General features: G+C 37.4%; 1 protein-coding gene across 13 annotated transcripts in view; it reads right to left on the bottom strand.

Moving 5' to 3' along the window:
* Nucleotides 1-25,019, bottom strand: part of RIC8B (RIC8 guanine nucleotide exchange factor B) — a 112,620-nt gene that overhangs the window by 17,417 nt on the left and 70,184 nt on the right. For all 13 annotated transcript variants that reach the window (XR_008512114.2, XR_008512115.2, XR_008512118.2 and 10 more), the window contains 2 exons: nucleotides 18,100-18,244; nucleotides 9,313-9,457 (listed from right to left, as the gene is read on the bottom strand). Coding sequence is in view for 7 of the 13 variants with exons in the window: in XM_009248184.4 (XP_009246459.2) it covers nucleotides 9,313-9,457; nucleotides 18,100-18,244 (290 nt within the window). In the remaining 6 variants the exon portion in view is untranslated. The remainder of the gene's footprint in view (nucleotides 1-9,312; nucleotides 9,458-18,099; nucleotides 18,245-25,019) is intronic.

Below are 25,019 nucleotides of genomic sequence, written 5' to 3'. Positions count from 1 at the left end.
TCAACCTCCAGGGTGGTTGGGATTACAGGCACGTGTCACCACGCCTGGCTAATTTGTGTATTTTTAGTAGAGACGGGGTTTCACCATGTTGGCTTGGCTGCTCTCAAACTCCTGAGCTCAAGTGTTCCTCCTGCCTCAGCCTCCTGAAGTGCTGGGATTACAGCCATGAGCCATGGCGCCTAGCCAGTAGTTTGTTTTTAATGATCAAATTAAATATCCCTGCAAATAGCAATTGCTAATAAATTGCTTTCTAGGGTCTATGAACATAAACGCTTTCAGAAGCCAGGCCTTTAAGACAAGCAAGTGAGTGAGAGGGTCAAATATACACAATGTGGAGTGTTGGGAGATTGGAATCAACTAGAAAACAGTGCCCAGTTTAAATTTAAAAAAAAAAAAAAGATACTGGCCAAGACAAAGACACAGTGATTAATTAAATCTTCTGGTAGCCAGCTTGCAACCCGTCTTTGAGACTTTCGGTTGGGCAAGTTACTTTCTTTACTGACCAGGGCTTTTCTCATTTGGGTAAAGGCTAGCTTACTACGTATTGTTATCTATTACTATTAGATTTACTTTTCTTTTCTACCTTCCTCAGCGGCTGCATGACATACCAATTCTTATGGAAGGACTCAGTGCTCACCATCCTCGAAAACCTGATTCAAAACCTATCTTGCCATTCTTGCATAAGACCTACATCTAGAGTCATATTTAAAATTTTTTTCCCCCATTAGAAACCCAATATATAAAATAGACAAAAGTGAACTGCTCAGGCAAAAAGGGGATGGGAATAGCCAAGTAGATGGGGGCATAGAGTCCCTTTATTTGTCCCCTACCCACTTATTTTCTCTTAAGGTACTTTCAAAGGTTCTGGGGCAACCTGAAAACCCATAGCCTTGTCATTTATTTCTAGCCTTGGCTGTACATTAGAATCACTTGAGAAACTTTAAAAAAAAGCTTAGGTGACAGAGCGAGACTCCGTCTCAAAAAAAAAAAAAAAAAGAAAAAAATCTTGGGCCTCACCTTAGACCAACTAAATCTGTGTGTGCGTGTGTGTGTGTCTAGAGTACCTGCTTTAGACACTCATTGTATGCTACTATTTCCTCTTTTTTCAGGTGCTCATAAAAGAAGAGAAAAAGGCTTCCAGTTAGAGGCCATCAACAAAAATGCTGAATGCATCATCGTATTTCCTAAAGGTCAAGAACAAAGAAGACCCAGACAAGGCTTCTGAGAACTATGGAGACGTATCCAGATGCCACACTGAAAATACAATTCCACCACCCATCCATTACTTGCTCAGGCATATAACAAGATACCTCTTTTCACTGGTTTCTCTTCTGCCACCTGTTAAATTAGAAAAACAACTAGTCTTATAAATGAATAAAGGTGCTTATCATAGATACATACCACTTCCCAAGCAAAGAAAATCAGGCCTTAGAAGAAAGTGTAAGGGAAGGTAGATGTATTAACTATGTAGATCATGCTTATTTGCCTCTTGAGAGAGGGCTTCTCTCCTCAAATTCAATGGAGCTGTGATTTGAAAAATCAGGCCCGTAGGCACTTTTAGGACATTTGCACACGTGATCACATGCTTCAGGGAAAAAAATGTGTCAGGAGGACACCCTGGTAAGCTATGTGGTATTGTGGGCACCACAGCATACAAAGTCACTATATGAATTCCTAGATTAGGACACAATTTGATGGTTTTCTTGGTTCTCTTAAGAGCTTGGTGGAAATTAAGTCTGTCTTACATAAGGTGACCTCAAGTCCCCCGGCTGCTAAAATGATATAATGGTTTGCTCTGAAATTAGCTACTAAAGTAACACAATTCTTTGCTATCTGAGTATAAAAGCAGCAGCCAGAAATTCATTCTTACAGAGTAAGAACTCATTTTTTGCCATAGAGAAAACATTCCAACCCTCCAAAGTCACTCTAGGGATTTGGGTTTCATTTTTTCCTTTAAAAAGACATTTTTCCCCTGGATCTTCGGAAGAACGTAAACAAAGCCACAGAAAACACAAGTTAGGGCACTGAAGTATAGTGTACCACTCTCTTATGGGAAAAATGCCAGTGTGCTGTGGCAGAAGGCAGATGAACACTGTCTCTTCTCCCGCTCCCCACTTCAAACCAGAGTCTCATGTAGTTTCCCTACCCAGAAAGGAAGAGAAAAATAATAGCCACCGTGACAACAAAGACGTGAGATTTCATAAAATAGATCACTTTTGGTGGAACAAATACCTGACACCTTTCAACCTCAAATAGTACAGTCTGAGACGCCACAGTCCAGGTTTCAATCTTGACACTATGAAATTCTGGAGTTACTTTTATTTCATTCCAAAACCTGGAGTCTTAAGATGCTTTAAGAACACTAATTGTGGTGGACATTTTATTGGGTAATTATATTTATCATGATCTCCTCCACCTTGTCTCTGCTCCCTGTCCCATTTCGTAGCACTCCAATCCTACTATTTATGACTTCCAATTAGGTGACAAGAAGTGTCTAAATTCTTATCTGTGGTATTTCATCATAAATTTTGTATAAGACTATTATATGAACTGACAACAGCTATGGGCCTGGAGACAAAAGGATTAAGACACACTAAAAAGGTATGGACAAATGAACACAGGTATAAAACCTGAGCTGTATTTCAAGTCTTTTGCTCTTCAAATTTTTGCTACCTTTGGCCAACATCAACAGTACTAGGTCATTTACAAAAAAGATCCATTAAAACTTAATTCAGCTATATGAAAATTAACTTCAATCTCTACAATGTGTGGCTTAAATTCATTCAAAGCATTCTGGTTAAAAAAGGAACTCTAAAGTCAACCTACAGGAGTTGGACAGGTAAGATAAGTGAATTGGATAAGCCGTCACACCAAAGGAGCTTATACCTCGTAGGAAGGAAACCACAGCTACTCAATTCCATCAATTGGTTGTCACGTAGAATGCAGGCCCTATGTTACCAGAACTTCCAGTTTTTCAAAAGAAGTTAGAAATCAAGATTTTCATCTAAAATATCTGAATTCTAAATGTTGCTAAGTAATTAAGAAGCACTGTGTAAAATAAGAAAGCAAAACCACAAACCAAATAACCAATAGGACACGGGGCAAGCCAAACAAAACATACTTGTGGGCTAAATCCAGACAGTTTGCAACTTCTACGAAAGGGATCAGGGTTTTAGGAAAGGGCATTTTGTAAGCCAAGACCAGGAAAGAAGGGGACAGGCGGGTAGGAAAGGAGATGTTATATGTGAATGACACTAAAACAACTTTCCAGGGGGAAAAACCCAGAATACACTGCTCCCCCAAAAAACAATATAAAGAACAAAATGGAAATTTACCATATCTGAATTTTCTTGAATTCTATTCCCTGGCTCCCATTCCTCAACTAGATGTAGAAGCTTGACGAGGAAAGGGAACTCAATTTTCTTGGTATCCTAATGCTGAGGAGGGGCTGACTAACTCAAAATTCATTCATTCAACAAAAATTTACTGACTGCCTACTGTGTGCTGGGCACTATTCTGGGGACATCTACATGAACAAAAACAGACCAAAAAAACAAAACAAAAACTCCTCTTCCCTCTTGGAGCTTACTTTTTGGAGGAGAAAACAGACAATGAATAAGTAAGTTATATGGAATGTCAGAAGGTGAATAGCACTGTGAGAAAAAAAAGCAATGTAAGAAGTATGATATGGAGTGGTAAAGGCAGGAGTGCAGCAACTGTTAACAAGGGCACAGAACAGGTGATACCTGAATAAAGACTTGAAGGCGGTGAGGGAATGAGAGATATGGCAGCTATCTGGAGGACAGGCATTCCAGGCAGAAGGAACAGCAGTCAACAGAAAGGCCTCAGGCAGGAATGTGCCTGCAGTGCCTGACACATAGTAAAGAGGTCAGTGTGGCAATAGTATAGCAAGAAAGGGTGCAAGTATACCACTGCGAGGACGTTTGAACAGTTGACTAGTCTGATTTACATACTATAAGGATCCCAGTAACAGCTGTTTTGAGAACGAAATGAAGAGGAACAAAGGTAGAAACAACAAGGCCAGTGAGAAGGCTTTGAGAATGATCCTGGAGAGAGAGATTTTAGCTTGGACCAGAGTGGTAGCAGTGATGACAAATAAAAAAGGTAATTAGGTCAGAATGTATTATGAAGATAGGACCAGAACTACCTGACAGATGTATGTGAATATTTACCAATTTAGAATGAATCAAAGGGATTTTTCTGTTTTCAGGAATATTGGGGTATACACAGATACATTTTCTTTCTTTTCTGTTTTGGTTATAGCAAAGAAAAATAATAGATGCTCGGAGAACAGGGAAGCTATCTGAAGGGCAAACTCATTTCTCTCTTTGGCTTTGAAACAATATAGTAGAAGTTAAAATAAGCTCTGACTTCACACCCATTAGGATGGCTATTACTAAAAATCCCAAAGACAAGCAACCCCAGAAAATAGTAAGTGTTGTGAGGATCTGGAGAAAAGGGAACCCTTGCACACTGCTGGTGGGAATATAAATGGTGCAGCTGCTATGTAAAATATGGTAGGCTGGCAACAAAATTAAACACAAGAACTACCTACCATGTGATACAACACTTCTGGGTATATACACAAGAGAGCGGAAAGCAGGGACTTGACAGATATTGGTAGACCCATGTTCACCAGCATTATTCACAACAACCAAAAGGTATATATATAATGTATATACACACATGGAATATTATTCAGCTGAAACTTTGACATGTGCCACAACATGAACGAATCTTAAAGACATTATTCTAAGTGACACTAGCCAGTAACAAAAGGAGAAATATTGTATATGATTCCATTTGTAGAGATTCTTAGATTCCATAGAGACAGAAAGTAAAATGGTGGTTACCAGGAGCTAGAAGGAGGGGAATATGTACAGAGTGTCACTAGGGACAAGGAAAAAGTTCTGAAGAGAGATAGTGGTGATGGTTGCATAACAGTGTAAATGTACTTAATGCTACAAATTTGTTCACTTAAAACTGACTAAAATGGTAAATTTGATGTTACATATTTTATCCCCAAAGTAAAAAGGCAGAGTGAAGAGCACAATAAAACTTGCTTTGCCTACCTCAAAAAACAACAATAAAATTCCCAAAAACCGCAAGCTCTAGAGTCAGGCTGCCTGACCACTTACGAACTGTTTGCCCTGGACAAATTACTCGATTCATTGCCTTTAGTTTTCTCATCTATAAAATGAGATTAATTCTACCTCAAAGGATTGTTGTGAAGATTATATAATATTTGTCTAGTTCTTAGAAAAGTGTGCCTGGCACACATTAAGCACTCAATAAATACCAGCTATTGTTACTAGCGTTAGTGAGCCACTTGCGGAGAAATAGGTAACACAGGAGGCCTCAGATGATCCAGGAGGTAAGTTACTCTATTCAGTCAAATCCTTACTATGGAGATGAATGTGTAATCTTCATTAACTAAAAAAACCATGCAACAAATAGGTGGTTTTGTGGCGTGTGCTTTAAATTCAGATATATTTTGAAGAGATACCAGTTTCTGAAAATGTCTCAAGTAATTTGAGAATTATCATATAAATGATACACTGATTCTCCATAAAAGAAATAGGGTAAATTATGAAAGCACATCCTAATTCAGGTTTTCGCATTACATTTGCAATAGAAAGAACCAGTGTAATATGGTGTCATTCTTTCATTTACTTATCTGATATTTACTATGTATCTACCATGTATTAGCCACATAAATTTATACATACTGAATATATATACATACAGGAATACCAAATTGCATCTAGGCAATAAAACAAAAAAGGCCTCAAAATGCCTTTTTAAATTATAGTGCAAATGTTTCCCATGTTAGGCCGTTTGATTAAGAGTAATAACCTTGACATAAAGGATATAGAAAACTGATGATTGTGAATCTATAGCAAATAAACACTGGAGCAAAACTCAGTACTGTAGTTAAGCTAATATACTGGCCTCTTTTACCTCTGGTCTTTTAGAACTCTGAATTTAGATACGTTTTATGACTGCTTACAGTAATAGGTTCTAGTTCCTAGAAATGCTATTTTACATAAATACGTCATCACAGCCCAAACTGGGCAAAGAGAAAAATCTTCATGTCCTGGTTTCTGTCACTTACTTCAATAAATATTTAATATTAATAAATAAATTTATAAAGCCCAATATAATAAGACAACTATAAAAAGACTTGACTGAAGCAGCATAGCAAAATCTTGACAAACAAAAGAAAAAGTATCTTGCCTTGTGCTGAAGAAACTGTTTATGCAGCTGGTGGTATAGCTACAGCTGAGAAAAATATGGTCAAGAAGGAAACACCCCTGAGTTTATTAGTACAATGGTTTTAAGCTTTTGGATCTGATTATGAACTGGTGTGGTGTGTTAAGTGTGCAAGGAGGCTCCCTAGGGTTCTGCTCACTTTTGACCATCTGTTCCTCCTATCCCTCCACAAAGCAGCCTTTTAAAGATACCTCTTTGGGCCTCTAGATGCCTATGCACCCTGTGAAAGCCACTCGTCTAAAAGGAGCCAAATATCATTAGACACACATCTTTCAACTGATGTCTAGAATAATGTATAAACCATACCAGCCAGTTATATCACCTTTACAGTCAAGGGACCTCCATTCTCAGAGGCATAAACGAAACAGGTATAAAGGTTAGAATTTAGAAATTTGGTTTCCCTTTGACACAGGACTAAAGTTTATCTGAAAACTTTCAACAAACCTGGCTAGACATACACCAAAAATTTATGTGGCATGTAACTCAATTCTATGAGTGTATTTTCTCTAAGTGTGCTAATTGCAGAAAGCCATTTCCAGTCCATTAAATACATTTATTTTGACACAAAAAGCTTTGTTGTGATATTAACTGTCTCCCATAGCCTGAATGTAAGCTCCATACAATTCTTGGTTTCAGATTCCAGTAAAGGATTACAGGTTACCTTGGTGCATTAATCAGAATCCACTTAAAGTTTTGACAATGGGACTACAGCCAACTGGATGAAGAGTAAGTTCTCTGCTTCTGCCAATAGTAGCAACTGTTGTGAATAAATGCATCACAAGAAAAGCAGACTGAGATCTTGGGAACTCTGACTGGTGAACGGTATTCAGGGGTAGGGGAGTAAGCAATCCTTTCAGATGCTGACTTTATAAGCTTGATTGGTAAAAAATTTTTTACAACAGTTTTTAGGAAACAAGTTCTTTGAGCTCTGTGGATCGCTCCACAGAGTACAAAGGGTACTCCTGCTTGCAAAGTACTTTATTTACCACCACTTCCATAGAAATCATTTGAACAAATATTTTAAAGTAACATTAAATATCTCACCACACTTTTTCACTTTAAAAAAGGAAAATTTAAGAGAAAAACAGATGCAAATCTATCCGAAGGGGGAAGATGTGATGCTACTTGAAAAACACACATTTATACTTATAATGAGCAGTGTTTAAGAAATACAACAAAATTTCACAATGGTGACTATTCTGACTACACAAACATACCATTCCTATGAATATTATAAGCAAAGTCCAAAGGCTGAATATTATAATTAGGGATGTAAGGCTTAAGTACAGAAACTTTCCGTGACAGAGAGCCAAGACAGTAATAATACTAATCATGGCTGTTGATTTCAACAGAAGGTACTTCCTGAAATCTAACATCACTTCCACAATATAACATAATTCTATTTCCCTATTGTTATAGTAGCATTCTCGTGCTTGCTGTATATATGACCATTACCATTACAGAAGTTATCTACTAAACAAAATTAACAATACACATTGAGATGCAAAGATATCAACCATGTATGAGTACTCATGAGTTCTGTATCATAGTTGAATGTGTCCACACACCCTGGGATGTAAGAAATGCCTAATGTAATTGCTACTTTCATTTAGAAATATGAAATTTCTCAAGTGGTGTATTTTAATGGCTCAAATCAAGAGATATCAATATTAAACTGATAAGGAAATATAGTTTATAGAATGAAAAAAGCTAGTAAGACTAATTTAGAATGATGACTTCTATAATTAGGGAAAGAAAGAAGCAGCATTCCTCTATCTTAGCTTCAAATACTTGTCAGAGATAGCCAATTGATAATATTTAAATGGTGGCAGTCTTAAGAAAATAGTGCTTAGAGTCATTGCCAGCTTTCTCCCCAAAAGTCTTTATTTCTAGGACACACTCTATAAGATCCTACTAAGGCTGATGGCATTGGGGATGCTAAAAGTAACACTACCTACTCAGACCTGATTTGCCAAGAAACAGGCCATATATGTCCTGTCTAATCGGGAACTGATCATTTCTTTCACCTTCTGACAACCCATTACTTGCATGTCAACAAAGCACAATGTATGGTTTTTAAAAGTATCTAATTTTGCAGATAAAGATAGTCTATCCTCGGTCACCTACTGCATGATCCACATCACACTCCAGAAGATGGCCAGCAGAAAACACAGCATGTCAATGTCACCATGTCACAAGGAAAGGGCATGCTTTTCCAATTTTCAGATGGAAATCTTCAAATGGAACCCAGAAAAAACATAGCTCAAATAACTCCTAATAAGCGGAAACTAAGAATTTACACATGGGTTGAGGGTTACGAGTGGGATGGAAAGGATGGAGAGGGAATAGGAGGAAGCAGAGGTGGTTTATCTTGGGATAAAAGAGAATAATTATAGTGTCTTTAATTTGTTAAGCACTGACTCACAGAAGACCTCACAGAGTCTCTGGTTTGCCTACTCATTGCACTCATGTATCTGTTAAAAGATGAGTATCTATATGTTTGTTTGATTAAAATTCACTGTGAAGCCAGTCTTCTTTTCTTTTGATATTAATGTGTCTTGTTGCCTATTTTATTGACTTATAAGGGCTTTTATGCAAGGGGGAGGATCAGAACCTACATTTAGATTTCTGAGAAAGACTGAAGCATCAAATAATCAACTTAAATATGTGGTCTTGGTTATACCTTATAAAATCTTAACCTATGGAAAGGAAAGCAAATAGTAAGCAATAACACTTTTTCAGTACAACCTAAACACACCAGCTCTCTTAGTACTTGGGAGAAGATAATAAGTATGTTGAAAATATCATTTCTTGCATTATTAGCCTTCCTCCATCACTTGAAGTCACTCTCTAAGGCACTAGCTATGAAACTGCCTCTAAAAACACCATTAAATGGAAAGTTTCCAAATCCACAAAAGAAAAGAAACACTTGGAAAATGAAAGACCAAGGAAGTAAAAGGCAAATAACCAACTCAAAGGCACAGCCATAGTTAGGTGAAAAGAAATTTGATACTATACTTTGGTTTTGCATTTTTGTATTCTTCAGTGTCTGTGTCCTCGTCCTCTGAGTACCAATTATCTCCTCTTCCTCCAGCCAAGAGGCCCCTGGCCGCCAACAGTCCTGCAGCATTCCCATAGCCAGTGTATTTCAGCAGACTATCCACTGCAAAAACAGAATAGGGTTTTAGATAGGAATCCTTGGGTCTTCACCATCATCATCAACCACTCACCAACAAAAGAAGGTTGAAGACACACACTATGGCAGTAAACCTTTAAACTGAGAGAATTTCAAAATGTGGTAGTGGTTATACTGAATTACTTACAAATTTTCCCATAGGCTCTGGGGACTAAGAGCCTTTTTTGAGGTAACAGAAACTAAAACAGAGCTGTTCTGAACACACTTTATGGCAAAAGTGGGGCCTCTGTGACTGCCAGGCCTTTGGTAAGGGCCACGCTTTAAGTTTCTGATCTCAGATCTTACTATCTAAAAATCCAGTTTTGGAGAAATGATAAGAAACTAGAGAGAGTGAAAGTCAGATTGGGATTTTAGCAATATGGCACATAATGTAAAATCTCTCTCTCATTCTTTGTTGGAATTGGAGGAAAAGGGAGGAAGAAATAAAGAAAACTTAAGGAAGGATATTAGCAAATAGCATAGGTGATAACTTACTGCTTTTTTAAAATAAAAAGTCAGCAACCATATATAAGCACATGAAGCCCATTAAGAAGGTAGACCCAGGAGTCAGACTGGCTGGATTTCAATACTGGCTCTACCAATTACTAACTGGTTGACCTTGGGTAAGATATTTTGCAGCTTTATCCTAGTTTTCTAATCTGTAGAAACAGAATAGTAACTATCTACCTCACAAGTTAATATATGCAAAGTATGAAAAGTATCTACCACGAAGTAAACATTCTTTTTCTCTGAGAAGAGTGGGTAAAATGATCATTTTAGAATTATCTTAGTTTAAAAAAAAAAAAAAGGAAGCCTAATGAAAAGTTTGGTTCAGGTTCTCTGAAAGTATTATCCTGCCAACAGGGTCAGGTGATGTCTCTCTTAAGATGAGCAGACACACACAACTTTTGCAAGGGACACTTGCACTGTAATAATGTTTTTAGTGATTTCTAAACACCTTTAAGGAAGATACTAAGCAACAACTGGCAGCTTTGTTTAGCAGTATTTCATTTTCTTCAGGTACAATTTCAAGGCAAACATTAGAATATTTAATCAAAAGGTAAGAATTGAGAAAATTTACTTAAGGTCTTTAACAGAATGTTGTTAAAATGTCAACTGAAAGGCAACTGTAGGAAACACAACATAACATACAATCTTATCCACGTATAAAGCCATAGTAAAATCTACATCTGTAATTCAGATCACTTACCTCAAAAAAGACAAAATAGAGCTGGAGAAGATTCAGAAAAAGGTAATTAAAATGACTGGGGAACTGAAAGGGTTGGTGGAAAGGAAAATAGGTAAGAAAAGTGGGTATATATGATCGGAGTATAAAATCATGGAGGATACGGACAGGATAAATATATTCTAGGATAGAGTTTACTGTTACATTTTCAAATACCTGAACTAGAGGGTCCTTCTCATGACACTGAAAATAGGTGGTATGGGGATAAATAAAAGGAAGCCCTGCTTTCAAATAATATAGCAAACTGGTGAAATCTGTGCAAAAGGAAACATGGGCTAATGAGTATATTAAATGATGTTGAAACTAGTCATTTTCAATCTTAAAACCTACTGGTAACTGTGGTCTCTCTGTAATAATTCTCAGTGGGTGCTAGACAGAATCCTATTAGAATTATTGAATGAGGGTGGGGTAAGCCCTCTGAATAAGTCTGATATGCTCTCTCTTGGCATCAGTGCCTCCCCAAGATGTAGTGCTTTAGATAAATGAAGGAATCCTTAAAAAGTACTAGCAGAAGAAATGAGTGTTCAGTGTATATAGGTATTCTTAATATTCGTGAAGGTCAAACATTTTCTTACTGACATGGTCAGACACAAAGCCACTGAAGGCAAAGGATCACAGATCTAAACCCACACAAAGTACCTTACAGATAGTAGGTGATGCTATCATTGTAAGCATTACTGATAAAGCTTATTTTTAACAAACAAGGAGGTTTAGTGGATCCAGAAAAGAAATACTCATTACAATTAGGAAACTCTAAATTGAGATATGAATGAATGTTTAAATGAATATACTTAAAGACAAAATAACAATAATTTAAAAAGACACAAAATGGCGAAAAATTAAAAGAGTTTAAAAATGCAAAGGTTATGAAAAGCCAAAATAGGTGAAACAGAAGTAAACAGAATACTAAATAACTGTTCTCTTATGTAGAAAATCTCTCTGGAAGCCAGTTAACAGTAAAAGCCCCCGGCAATTTTATGAAAATCATGTCAACTCCTCTTTCACTGGAACAAACCTTATGTGCTAACTCTATGACAGGCAGTGTGGGTTACAAAGGTGACTTAAGACATAGTTTGCCTTCAAAGTAGATAAAGGGTACAGCCAAGAGTTTTAAAATCACATGAACTTCTGTTAACAGGATAAAATACCCAAAAATTAGGGGTAGAGAAGGTGAGACAAATGAAATACGAAATCCTCACAGTGAGAAGCACTGAAGCAGTGTTTATAGCTACTTTTAAGTCTGTTTTCAAATACACCACAAAATATCCTATTTGATACTGGGAAAGTAGTAAACGGAAAACTGACTGCACTTGGATGTTAAGGTGAGCTGCTAGTGCAAACAAGATTTTCTGGGTGGTTCTAAAATAAAAAGGAAACACACAAATATATTTGTTCCTTGCATAGTAATTATCCATGCAGTTATATGAAAATGCTGCCTAAATGAAACAATTCAGCGTTCAGTCAAAAAATTGTGAGAAATATTTCACCATTTTATCAGGATGCTAGAGGGCACTATGAACAGAGGAAACCAACCACAGCAGCACTGTGCAAAGTCAGAACTGCACTGGTAATAACATAGACAGTTACACAAATGTGGGTTCTACCATACTCTAAAATAAAAGCAATACGTTTTTGCTCTTTTACCAAGAACAAAGAATGTCAAGAACCAGATTCTACCCAGAGACCATTCCCCCTTCTCTGTGAAAATCCTTTTCCTTTAGTCAAATGCTGTAACTTTTAGAAGACTCAACTAGTGGCTTCGTCTTGGTGTCCTTATTTTCAGTCTCACACTCCTCCATTTCTTATCCACACAACTGCCCAAAATATCTTTGTAAAGCAAAAATAGGATTTTACAACCTTCCTGAATAAAATCTCTAACGTCTTCCCCTAAAAACTAAGCTCAAATTCCAAAACAGGGCCTAAAGGGCTCATTTTCTGGCCTCTGCTGTCTTTTCCAAACTTGTCTCCTAAAGATTCCTCACACCTTAAACTAGTCTCTTTTCTATACATTCAAGGCTACTTCCTATTTCTCTGTCCTCTTCTGTGAAGACTTTCTCTGATCTCCTCCACACCGCCCAAGCATTCCCACTTCCAGGTTGCCATAGCACCTGGCACATTTCTTCTTAGGGCACTTATCATAGTGTACTGAAATTACTCCTTTAAATGGGACCCTGTATTCACCAGCCTGAATTTATAGAGAGCACAAACATTTGCTCTTTTATTAAACATCTATGGGGCACCTGCTATCTGTTAAGCACTGGGGATCCAAAGATGAGTAGGACATGATCTCCGATGTAAAGGAAACTCAGTGTCTAGAATATAAGTTCAACAAATAAAGAGTTACAACATAGCAAATGTCAAAAGTATTAACAACAGAAGGAAAAATGGCACAAAGGAGAAAATGATGAACTCTGCCAGGAAGGTCTTCACAGAGATGATGCTTAAGCTGGTCTTCAAGGATAAGTAAAGTTCGCCATGGTAACAAAGATGAGGAAGAGCATTCCTCACAAAAGGAACAGCATCTGCCAAGCCATGGAGATATGCCAAGAAATGGTGCAGTATAATCAGGCAAGGATAAAGAATTTAGTATGATTAAGCATGCAGTGTAACAGGGGAATAGATTTAAAATACACTACACAGAGACTCTGTGGAGGTAAAATTTGGATTTTACCATGCAGGCAACAGAGAATCACTGAAAGTTTTATATGAGGGGAATGACGAGATTATATTTGTGTTTTACACCAATCCCTCTGTTAACCATGTGGAAGACAAACTGAAGGAAATCTGACTAGAAACAGAGAGATGAGATATTTTAATAGCTTATTAATAGTTAAAATAATTTTAAGGGCCTGTACTAAGATGGTGGTGTGGGAACAGAATGGGTGAAATAAATAAAAGATATTTAACAGGAGGTAAAATCTACAGATGTGGTGATTATGACTTCTACAGGTAAAGAAGGAATCTAGGGTAACTCTAAGTTTCTGGCTTTAGGAACTAAACAGACAGTGGTGCTGTTTGCAGAGAAAGTGATAGAAGGATAATGAAAAGGTTGAAGGGCATGGGAATGAAGATCATAAATTCAACTTTAGCCATGAGTTTGAGGTACCAGTGAGAAACTCAGGCAGAGAGGTCCAGTAAGCAAGTGGATTAATATGACTGGGTTCAGAAGAAAGGTTGGGGCTAAAGATACAGAGATTTGGGAATCTACGCAAACAGAAGCCAAGGGAGAGGATGAGATTACTCAGGGAGCAATGTGAAGTGTGGATGAGGACCAAAAGATAACTTCAGGGAACACCAGCAATTAAATGTGGACAAGGACAGGAGCTAGCAAATCAGACTGAAAAGAAAGAAGAGAGGTCAAAGGACATCTAGGAGTGTGTGGTAGTACAGAAACAAAGAAAGTGGACAATAGCATTAACTGTTATGAGAGACGTAATAAGACAAAAACTAAAAAATACCCATTGCTTTTGAAAATCAGGTAATTTGTGACCTTATTGAGAGCATTTTCAGTGGTATTTGGAGGGTAGGGAATGCTTGTGGAAAGCCTGACTTGCAGCAAGTTGAGGACTAAGTTTTTCAAGATGTTAGGCAGTGAAGGACAGTGATATAAGTATGCACAGAGATTGGGGAAAGCACATAGGGCGAGTTCAAAGAACAAAAGAATAAAGGGTAATGAGTGATGGAGCAACGCTTCTGCAAACACAGGAAGAGAAATGATCAACAGGAAAGGGAGACTAGTGAACCTCAAGCTAAAGAGATAACCTATTCCTCTGAGACTGAAGTGGGTATTACAGTAAATTTATTGGTGTGGGTCTATGTGCTAAGGGAGTTCAAGCCTAATTTTTCTTTGTAATTCACCCCTACATCACAATGCCTACCACATACTGAGATTTAATGAATACGATAAAAGGTGGGGGGGAACCCCTACCAAGGCAGATTATTTTACAAATCATTTTCTTTTAATTAAACAATGTAAGGCCTATTTTTAGGCCCCTAACAGAAAGTACACAATTTGCAGGGAGATAAAAATAGTCATGTTCAGGCTCAATTGAACAAGTTAATGGCACAAGTACAAGTTAACCTGTGGGCCACTATGTGCTGGGGATACAGCTGGGCCTGGCACAGATGGGTATTTAAAACCTTTGGATGGTTCTTTCTGTGCCTAGTCTTCCATAAAATTTTGTCCTTTCTCTCTTACCTCTTTCTTTCTTTTTTTTTTTTTTTGAGACGGAGTCTCGCTCTGTCACCAGGCTGGAGTGCAGTGGCGTGATCTTGGCTCACTGCAACCTCCACCTCCCAGGTTCAAGTGATTCTCCCCTCAGCCTCCTGAGCAGCTGGAATTACAGGCATGCGCCACCACGTCCAGCTAATTTTTGTATTTTTAGTAGAGATGGGGTTTCACCATGTTGGCCAGGATGGTCTTGATCTCCTGACCTCATGATCTGCCCGCCTCAGCCTCCCAAAGTGCTGGGATTACAGGCATGAGCCACCGCGTCTGGCCCCTCTTTCTTAATGCAGTCTCTGTGTTCCTAACCCATTATAACTGCTGCTTACTGTCTGTCTCTACTTAGTGGTCTGACCTTTGAGCCTTGATCAAGGTGCCTTCACTTTCAAATTTACTTGGCATATCCTTAAGAGACAGTTCAGACATTCTGAAAAATTATTTGAATTTTATTTTATTTTAATAGTCTACCTCCAAACCCAAATTCCAAAATCTGATTACTGTTAAGTTGAAGGTAAACTGTAGACATTTTCTTTTTTTCTGGCCAGAAGGTTTTAAATTTGAACTAGCTGACAACATTTAAAAACAGAGAGCTTCTCTTGAAAACATGGAACATCTGCTAACACTGGCCACATGTTCCTTGATGGTAACCATCAGTTGCTGCTAAATAGTAGCAACATACTCTTTATAATCTCCCACAGTCCCTTCGTCTCCCCACACCAGCCAATTGTCTCCCCAACAGTGAGCCAAGTGTCAGCTTTCATTTGTTCATCTTACATCTAGTCCACTTGACTTACTTTTATTACCAGCCTGGCTGCTGTAGGCATTTGAGTCTGTGACCCTTAAATAAAAAAGTAAGTAATACATGCGCGGAAACATTGTTTATCTTATATGCCTCTGTAATTCCAGGGTCTAGCTCAAAAACATTTGTTGAACAAATGTCTGTTTATTCCGGAAGAATACATTTACTAAACTAATAATCAAATTGGAAGGAAAAAAATGATTATAGGTCAGGTGCGGTGGCTCACGCCTGTAATCTCAGCACTTTGGGAGGCTGAGGTGGGCAAATCACAAGGACAGGAGTTCGAGACCATCCTGGCCAATATGGTGAAACCCTGTCTCTACTAAAAATACAAAAATTAGCCAGGCATGGTGGTACGTGCCTGTAGTCCCAGCTACTCAGAAGGCTGAGGCAGGAGAATCGCTTCAACTTGGGAGGCGGAGGTTGCAGTGAGCCGAGATTGCACCACTGCACTCCAGCCTGGGCGACAGAGTGAGACTCTGTCTCAAAAAAAAAAAAAAAAGACTACAAAGCAGAATTGTTGAGGTCAAATTAAAAATATATTATCTGCTAATGGAGGTTAGCTTTGGGCTCAAAGACAGGACTATGAAACTAAATACTGGGTCCAAGGGGGAGCAAAACCAACCATTTCAAATTTAAAAAGTTAACAAAATTCACTTATAAATACAATTTACCATATTTGCTATGACACTCACTCGTCAGTAATGTGATTATATTTAGAAATTATTTAGATATGTAATTATTTATTTAGATTTATATACTTAGATATACACTTAGATATGTAATTACAGGAGAAATAAACTTTATTTTCCCCATTTTAAAACTTTTTAAAGGTACACAAAAAAAACATGTTCATTACAGAAAAATTATACAGACAACTAAAAAAATCACCAGTACTCTTATTACTCAGAGGTAACAATAAATAATATTTTGGTATATATTTTGACAAACCTTTTAAAATGGATACACATATGTGTGATTTTGGATTTATGCATATATATGTATAATTACACTTTAAAAAACAGATCATTTCTGATCTCAAATCGATTCAATTCAGCCAATATTTACAGATAACTATGAGCAAGGCACTATGCTAACCACTTAATTCCAAGATGCTAAATCAATCTTTTTTCAAAGTCATTAAAGAAGAAGTAAATTGTCTAAAAGAACAGATGCTAAACAGTCTATGATAATAGTTAATATAATTATTATGAGAGAAAATATGGCAGAAAGAAAAGACAGGACCCAAATTTGGGCTCCTGCCCTCAGCAACTGTGTGACATGTTATTGAAAGGCTCTCAGGTGGAAGGTTGCTTCATTTATGAAATCAAAATATAATATTTACCTTAGAGGGTCATTATGAAAATTAAATGAGATTATACATAGAATGTCAGGCACATGATACCTCTCAATTCATAATCACCATTATAATAATGATCAAATTAGGTTACTAACATGCCATCTTAATGTGAACTTAAGTGGTTGGATCAATACATCAGAAATGAAGTTTAAGAATAACAATTGACTTAAGATTTTAAGAGGAGTGAACTTTTCCATCTCCAAATTATCTATCTTATAAAACTGGGGTACTTTAAAAAAGTAGAATATAGAGCTGCTTAGATGGGATTTTATACTAGCAGACTTACAAAGTAGAAGAAGAAAAAATAAGTAAGAATAACTGAATAATCAAAGTTCCTTGTTTGGAAAACTTGCCTTTTGCAGAGTAATCCATATAATTTTAGAAAATATATTTAATTGTTGGATCTATCTCAGTAGACAATCACTTTATATACACTTACAGAGTAGTATTTATTACATTGTAGTACAGTTATTTTAAAATTTCTCTCTACCACTATCTTAACTTTGTCTCAAGGGTATTACGCATTTTAAAAATTTCTATTCAGTATATTATATAGCTCACATTCAGTAACTACTGATTGGAAAACGTAGTAAAGAAACCAAAACTCCTATAGCTTTAATTCCAAGAGGAATTAAAAAGAGGAATTAACCCAGACCTGTGCCTCTTATTAAAATAGTAGCCGCTGAATTACTGAACCAATTTTTCATAATGGCTGTATGTCCTGCCCCATTAAGATGAAGGCTGGGTTAAGGATACAGAAGGCAAAGTTTAAATGTGAGTGTGTTTGGTAATGTATCTGTCTTTGCATGTCTCAATGAATTCAGAAGCGTATAAAAATGTTTTTGGCTATTAATTTTTATTAACTCCTCAGCCTCTCTAATAGAACAAACAGTAAGCTTTGGAAAGAACGGAATGAGACGACCAGTACTAACACTATCAATTAAATTTCTCAAAGTCCCTCTGAAAGATAAAAGGCAGAGGCAAAGAGAGTTTAACCTACCTCTCTCTTTGCAAAGGACAAAAAGGAATTCAGCAGCAATTTGCTTGACTCCAAGGTCAACATGTGTCATGAGGCGCACCAGCTTATTTCTCACAGTTGAGCCAACTTCAGGTCGATTTGTCACATCCCTCAACGGTGGTAAAACCTGATGGCACAAATGCAAAAACCATCATCAATCGAGGCTACTAGAGTGAGTGAGGATGGTACAATGCAACTGGCCAGTCTTGTAATGTCTACTGGGGTTTGTATTGTAGGAGCAAAAAAAAAAAAAAAAAAAAAAAAAAAAAGTTAGCTTCCAAGTAAAACTAAACAACAAAAACCAGACCTCAAGTGATTTCATGCCTCTGATGAGGTTTCATTTGAACAGAAACATCTCTTCACTGTACCATCACACTATCCTCAAGAGAATTTCCGAATTTTTTTCTCAACACCTGGAATGCCTCAACTTGCCTCTATGAAAATCCATTTTGAAGTTTAGGTCAAGTTTCTCTTTCTTCCATGAAGACTTCCCTAATACCCTGAGTCATATTGATTTTTACCTTCTCTTGAGTCCTCCAACATTTTCAGTATAGGTTGAGTATACCTTATCCAAAATGCTTGGGACCAGAAGTGCTTCGGACTTCTATTTTGGGGGGATTTTGAAATATCTCGTGTTATATATACATCTGGATTAAGCATCGTTAATCCTAGAATCTGAAATCAGAAATGCTCCAAAATGACCATTTCCTTTGAGCATCATGTTGGTGCTCAAAAAGTTGCAGATTTTGGAGCATTCTGGACTTCCAGATTAGGGACACTCAACCTTTATTTAATTAAAAAAACTGTACTTACGTTTTCTAGTTATTTAATTTTATAACAAAAATGGCTTTTAATTTTTGAGTACTTTCTATGCATTAGTTGCTGTAATAGATGGTATATATACATTATTTATAATCCTCACAGTAACCCCGCAAAGGAGGTAGTAACATCACTCTCATCCCCATTTTGTATTAGGTTGGTGCAAAAGTAATTGTGGTTTTTGCTTTTAAAAGTAATGGCAAATAGACTGATCCCCAGAGGGCTTATGAAACTTGCTTAGTTTGTCTGTTAGTTTGCTCACTCACTCACCCATTCATCCACCCACACCCCTTTCTCCTGGTCCTCCTCCTATCCCACTGGTGGCTTTGTCTCAGCCTCTCTTGCCAATTGTCTTTTCTATTCCTGTTTTGTTAATGTTGGAATATTCAAGGGCTGAGTTTGTAGGCAACTTCATTATTTTTACTCAATTTGTGATCTCATCCAGTTTTATGGCTTTTTATAGTCTCTGCATCCTGATGACTCCCTAAATCAGCAGTCCCCAACCTTTTGGCACCAGGGACTTGGCCGGTTTCATGGAAGATAATTTTGCCACAGACTGGGGCTTGGTGGGTGGTTTCAAGATGAAACCGCTCCACCTCAGATCATCAGGCATTAGATTCTCATAAGGAGCACACAACCTAGATCCCTTGCATGCACAGTTCGCAAAAGTGTTTGTGCTCCTATGAGAATCTAATGCACCAGCTGATACAACAGTAGGCAGCGCTCAGGCAGTAATGCTCGCCTGCTGCTCCCCTCCTGCTGTGCAGCCCAGTTCCTAAAAGGCCATGGACCGGGCCCTGGGGTTGGGGACCCCTGCCCTAAATTATATCTCCATTGTTGATTTCTTCCCTGACCTCCAAACTTCTTTTTTTATCACAGAAATTATAGGATTTTACAAAGAGCTATGGAAACTAATAGATTTAAATAAGGGCAGAAAATATATTAAAATTGACTCACTTTCATTTTTTAAGATAATTATATCTATGATAGATCTATATAGAGGATATTCAATCTAACACAATATTAAATACACTGCCACCACCTTACTTACACTTACAGACTGATTACAGAGCATATTAAAGTGTCCTGAAGTCATCCTGTTAACTAGGGCTTTTCAGGCTAATGATTTTAGACTGGAATGTGCATTCCAAACACCTGGGGATCTTGTTAAAATGCAGATTCTGATTCAGTTAAGTCTTGGTGGGACCCATGACTGATTCCTTGTTTCTTTTTTCTAACCTTCTTAAATCTGTATGTGTACCATACAGTATTTTTTTGTGTAGTTTTTTTTTTTTTTAATTTTAATTTTTGGCTGGGCATGGTAGCTCACACCTGTAATCCCAGCGCTTTGGAAGACCAAGGCAGGAGGATCGCTTGAAACCAGGAGCTCGAGACCAGCCTGGGCAACATAACGAGACCCTGTCTCTACAAAAAATAAATAAATAAATAAATAAATAAATAAATAAATAAATAAATAAACTAAAAAGAAAAAAATTTTTTTAATTGTTGTGGGTACATAGTAGGTTATATATTTATGGGATATATGAGATATTTTGATACAGGCATACCATACATAATAATCACATCAGGGTAAATGGGATATCCACCATTTATGCTTTGTGTTACAAACAATCCAATTATACTCTTTTAGCTGTTTTTAAACTGTACAACAAATTATTGTTGACCTCACCCTGTTGTGCTATCAAATACTACATCTTATTCATTCTATTGAACTACATTTTTGTACCCATTAGCCATCCCACTCCTCATTCTCCCACCACTCCCCCATTATCCTTCCCAGCCTCTGGTAACCATCATTCTATAGGTACAATGTTGTACAGCAGATCTCTTGAACTTAATAATTTTACATTATTGAAATTTTACATCTATTGAATAATAACTCCCCATCTTCTCCACAGCCCCTGGTAACCACTATTCTACTCTGTGTTTCCGACCTCCAGGCTTTTATAGACCTCTTAAATTTAGCGGGTCCTAAGCAGGACTCTTGAAGTTCCCACCAAACCTGTTCCTCATCAGTTTTCCATCTCATTAAATGGTAGGTCCATTCTCCCAATTGCTTAGTACAAAAACCCTGGAAATATCCTTGACTCCTCTCTTTAATATCCATCCATCAGAATATTATGTCAGCTCCACCTCTGAAATATACCCACAATCCAACCACTTCTCCCCACCTCCTCCAGTATTACCAAGTCCAAGGTACCAATATTTCCCTGGACTAATATCAAAGCCTTGTAAGTGGTCTCTGCTTCCATGCTGGTCACTCTCTAATTCATTTTCTACATATGGCAGCTAGGATGATCCTTTGAAAGTCAGATCATGTCACTCCTCAAAGTTCTCCAGTTCCCATGGCTTCTCATCTCACAGTAAAAGGCAAGGTCCTTACAACTTCCTTACAGGATTCCATATAATCTGGCTTCCTGCTACTTCTCCGACTTCATTTCTACTATTCTCCCTGCCTATGCTGTTACAGACACACAGACCTCCATGGACCTTCTTAAACATGCCAAGTACTTTCCTGCCTCAGGTCTTTTGAATTTGCTTCTCCTTCTGCCCAGAAACTCTTTTTCTAGAAACTTGCATGGCTCTCTCCTTACTTCCTTCAGGTGTTTGCCAAAATGTCACTTACAGGAGACATTCCCTGACCACTCCATATCGCTAACCTTTAGCACTCTCTTTTTGCAACACCTCCACCTCTTTACTCTGCCAGAACCTTCCTCATAGCACTTATCACCACCGGACATAGTATATAATTATCTGTTTACTTGTCTGCCTCCTTCCACAAGACCAAGATCCACTGGGGCAGAGATTTCTTTGTTTTGTTTACTGCTCTCTTCCCAGTGTCTAGCGTATTACAGGTGTTTAATGAATATTTGCTGGTTGAAGGAAAAATGAATTAATTCAAGAAGCTTTTATTAAGTGCCTTCTATTATATAAGCTAGGCACTGTGCTAAGAAATGAGGGCAGACACAAAGTCAAATAAGAACTTACTGTGCACCTATTATATCCCAGATCCTTTATGTATATCTAATTTTACTTGATCTACTCAAATGACTTTCTTCCCTCTCTCTCTTTCTATATCAAGTATCCACCATCAGGAGATATCAGAGGCAGGGGAGACACAGCTATAAACAAAAATGGAAACTAAATCTCAGAAAATTGAGTAACCTATCCAAAGTGTTTACAGAATCCATATTTCAGTCTCTGGCTGGGTAGAATAAGATGCTAGGCACAAAGTAATTGCACAATAAATCCTTACTACTGTGAACCGTTATTGAACCATACTTAGTACATCTCCCATTTCTAGAAGAATGAAACATGTAACAAATGATTTCATGTAGTATATGTCTACAGTACCTAGAGTACAGAATCTATGAACAAAGGTTATCATGTAAAAATTTTGTTAGCTACATTTTTGGTTCCTTAAAACAAATTTTTAACAAAATTTTGTTGTTATTGTTATATACCACTCCCAAACTGCATATGTATTTCCCCCCAGAATACTACCTCCAACAAATTTTTTCTTTGACAAATCTTGTCCAGTTTCTTTGTCAAATCCCCCAAATACTCATTGCTTCTATAAGCCTCTCCAGAATAATACAACCTGGGTCAGTAATTTCTACCACTTGCCTTCTTTTCTACCTCCCAAATACAGAATATAGACCAATTTCCTTTGGGTATGCATGAGTTGGATTTAACCAGGTATTCACTACAGGGCATAATAATAAATCAAGGTTCCACTTATATTATTATCAGAGTTAATCATCTGTACTTTAAGTTCTGCCTTTCTTGATCATAACAGTCTACAGTGCATCCTCTTCAGAAGGAAAGTTGATTTCTGTATTATGCCTTGTATCTTTAGTTATCTTTTTACCTGTCATGTTTCATCTCCATACCTCTACTATAATGTTTCTTGAAGACAGACAGTGGTCACATAATCTTTTATAATGACACAATATGTGGCCCAAGGCCTTCATATTAAGAAGTATTTAATAGGTTTTAATAGGGTTTTTTTTTTTGGCTATTCTGTTTAGAGATAGCAAAATCTAAACAGTTTACGTGTACCTGGATCCCTTGTGGAAAAAAGCGAAAATGCAGAAAAAAAGTCTTTTCATTTACTGTGCTTCACCAACTCCTCCTAGTCAAGGAAGAATGCCTTAAAATAATCAAATGTGGAAATGACCTTAATTAATTAATTAATCTTGCTTAAATCATTATTCATGCTTTTTGGGTATTTCTCTTCTTTCAACAGACTGTAAATTCCTCAAAGATGGTCTCTATTTTCTAATCTCTCCTTATCAGCACTACCTATTAGTGTTTCTAGATACAGTAAGGTGCTTACTAAATCTTGACCATAAATACAGAGGGAAAAAATGAACCTGGTTCATTTATTAGGGGAGATTCTATGTAGTGATAAATGAACAATTGGGTGAATGGTGGTACCATGTATTGAAATGTGGAAAGAAGGGGAAGAAATAGGTTGGAGGGATGAAAATCAAGATATTAGTCTGAGGTATGTTAAACTTGAGATACCTACTACACATCCAAGAGGAGGAGATGAGTTGGCAGTTCATTGTATAAGTCTAGAGCTTAGGTGACAGGTTAGGGCTGGAGATATAAATTTGAGAGTCATCAGCATATATGGATGATTTTCAAAACCATGACTCTTGAATGAGATCACCATGGCAGCAGAGATAGCGACAAGACAGTATTGCCTTGGGGCACTCAAACATTTAAGGTTAGGAAAATGAGGAAGATCAACAAAGAGGTTCTCTATTGTGTCCTAGAAACCAAGTGAAGAAAGTATTTCAGGGAGGAGGGAATACTTACATCAAATTATATTGGAGAATTTAAAAAAAGAGACTTGAGAACTGTTAGCTTTGGCAAAGTTGAGTTGGTGACTCTGATAAACACCTTTGCAGTGGGGCGGAAGGCATGTAGCCTAATTACAGACGGTTTAGGAGTCAAAAACGAGTAAAAAGAATAGAGAGAGTGAGTACAGAGAACTCTTCTGAGGAACACTGCATAAAGAGGAGCACAGGAATAGAAAGGCAGCTTGAGAAGTGGGATAAGGGAAGGTGTTTTTGTTTTTAAGATGAAAGATGTGTTTGGGTGCTGACTTAAATGATCCAATACATTTTTAAAAATGATTAATATAAGAAGAGAGAGCGGAAATAAATGCAGGTGCAAAGTTAATGAGAGAGAAAGAGATCCAGGACAAATGCTGGCCACAGACAGAAGTAGCAATGATTCATCCATTGTGACAGATGGGAATACAAGGGATATGGCAGTATAGATGCAGAGAGATAGCAGATGCAATGGTGGAAAGATAAAGTTTTTTTCTTAATTTCGTGATGAAACAGGAAACAAAGTCAAGAAATGAGAGTAAGGAGAGGGCAGTAAGCATTGGAGGTGTGAAGAAAAAGGAGCTGTGAAATAGTCATCTTGGAGTTTGCTAAGGAACCAGTTGGGGCTGGTGGTCTTAAATTTAAAGTAGACTAGTCAAAATGGTGGTGTCATTTTGTCTTATCACGTTCAAGGGCTTGGTGGAGACCCAGAGTAGGCAGAAAGCTGGAGTTAGCCAGTTTGTTAGGTTTTGCCAGGTGAGTACAACTGAGGGAGCGCACACGGTGCTAGTTAGAGATGTATGGAAAGGAGTGATTATAGTAATGAACCTCAGGTGGAATCTAGCCTGGGTAAGGAGAGAAGGCACAAGTGAGTGAAGAACAGTGGAAAAAAATGACAGAGTGACAATCCTCAGAGGATGAAAGAATGTTGGATTGAGGGTACTAAATAAGAGAAGGTGCTTGAAATTGGGATTTTAGAGGAGGCTAGTTTCAGGTATTGTTACAATCAAAGTCTTACACTTGTAGTCTAAGATATAATCTGAAAGTTTAAAAATGACCCTTATTTTTTCTTTTTCAACCCATATTCCAATCTATCAGCAAGTTCTGTGAGCTACTTTTAAGACATATTAAAATATTTAAAACATATCCCCAAGTATGAACTCTAACCACTACCATCCTACTCCAAACATGCAACATCAGTTGTCTTTTGGACTTGTC

This window comes from Pongo abelii, chromosome 10 (assembly GCF_028885655.2).
Source record: "Pongo abelii isolate AG06213 chromosome 10, NHGRI_mPonAbe1-v2.0_pri, whole genome shotgun sequence".
Lineage (NCBI taxonomy): Eukaryota > Metazoa > Chordata > Mammalia > Primates > Hominidae > Pongo > Pongo abelii.
The sequence above is the reverse complement of the archived record's forward strand: the minus strand, read 5'-3'. Positions and strand labels throughout refer to the sequence as shown.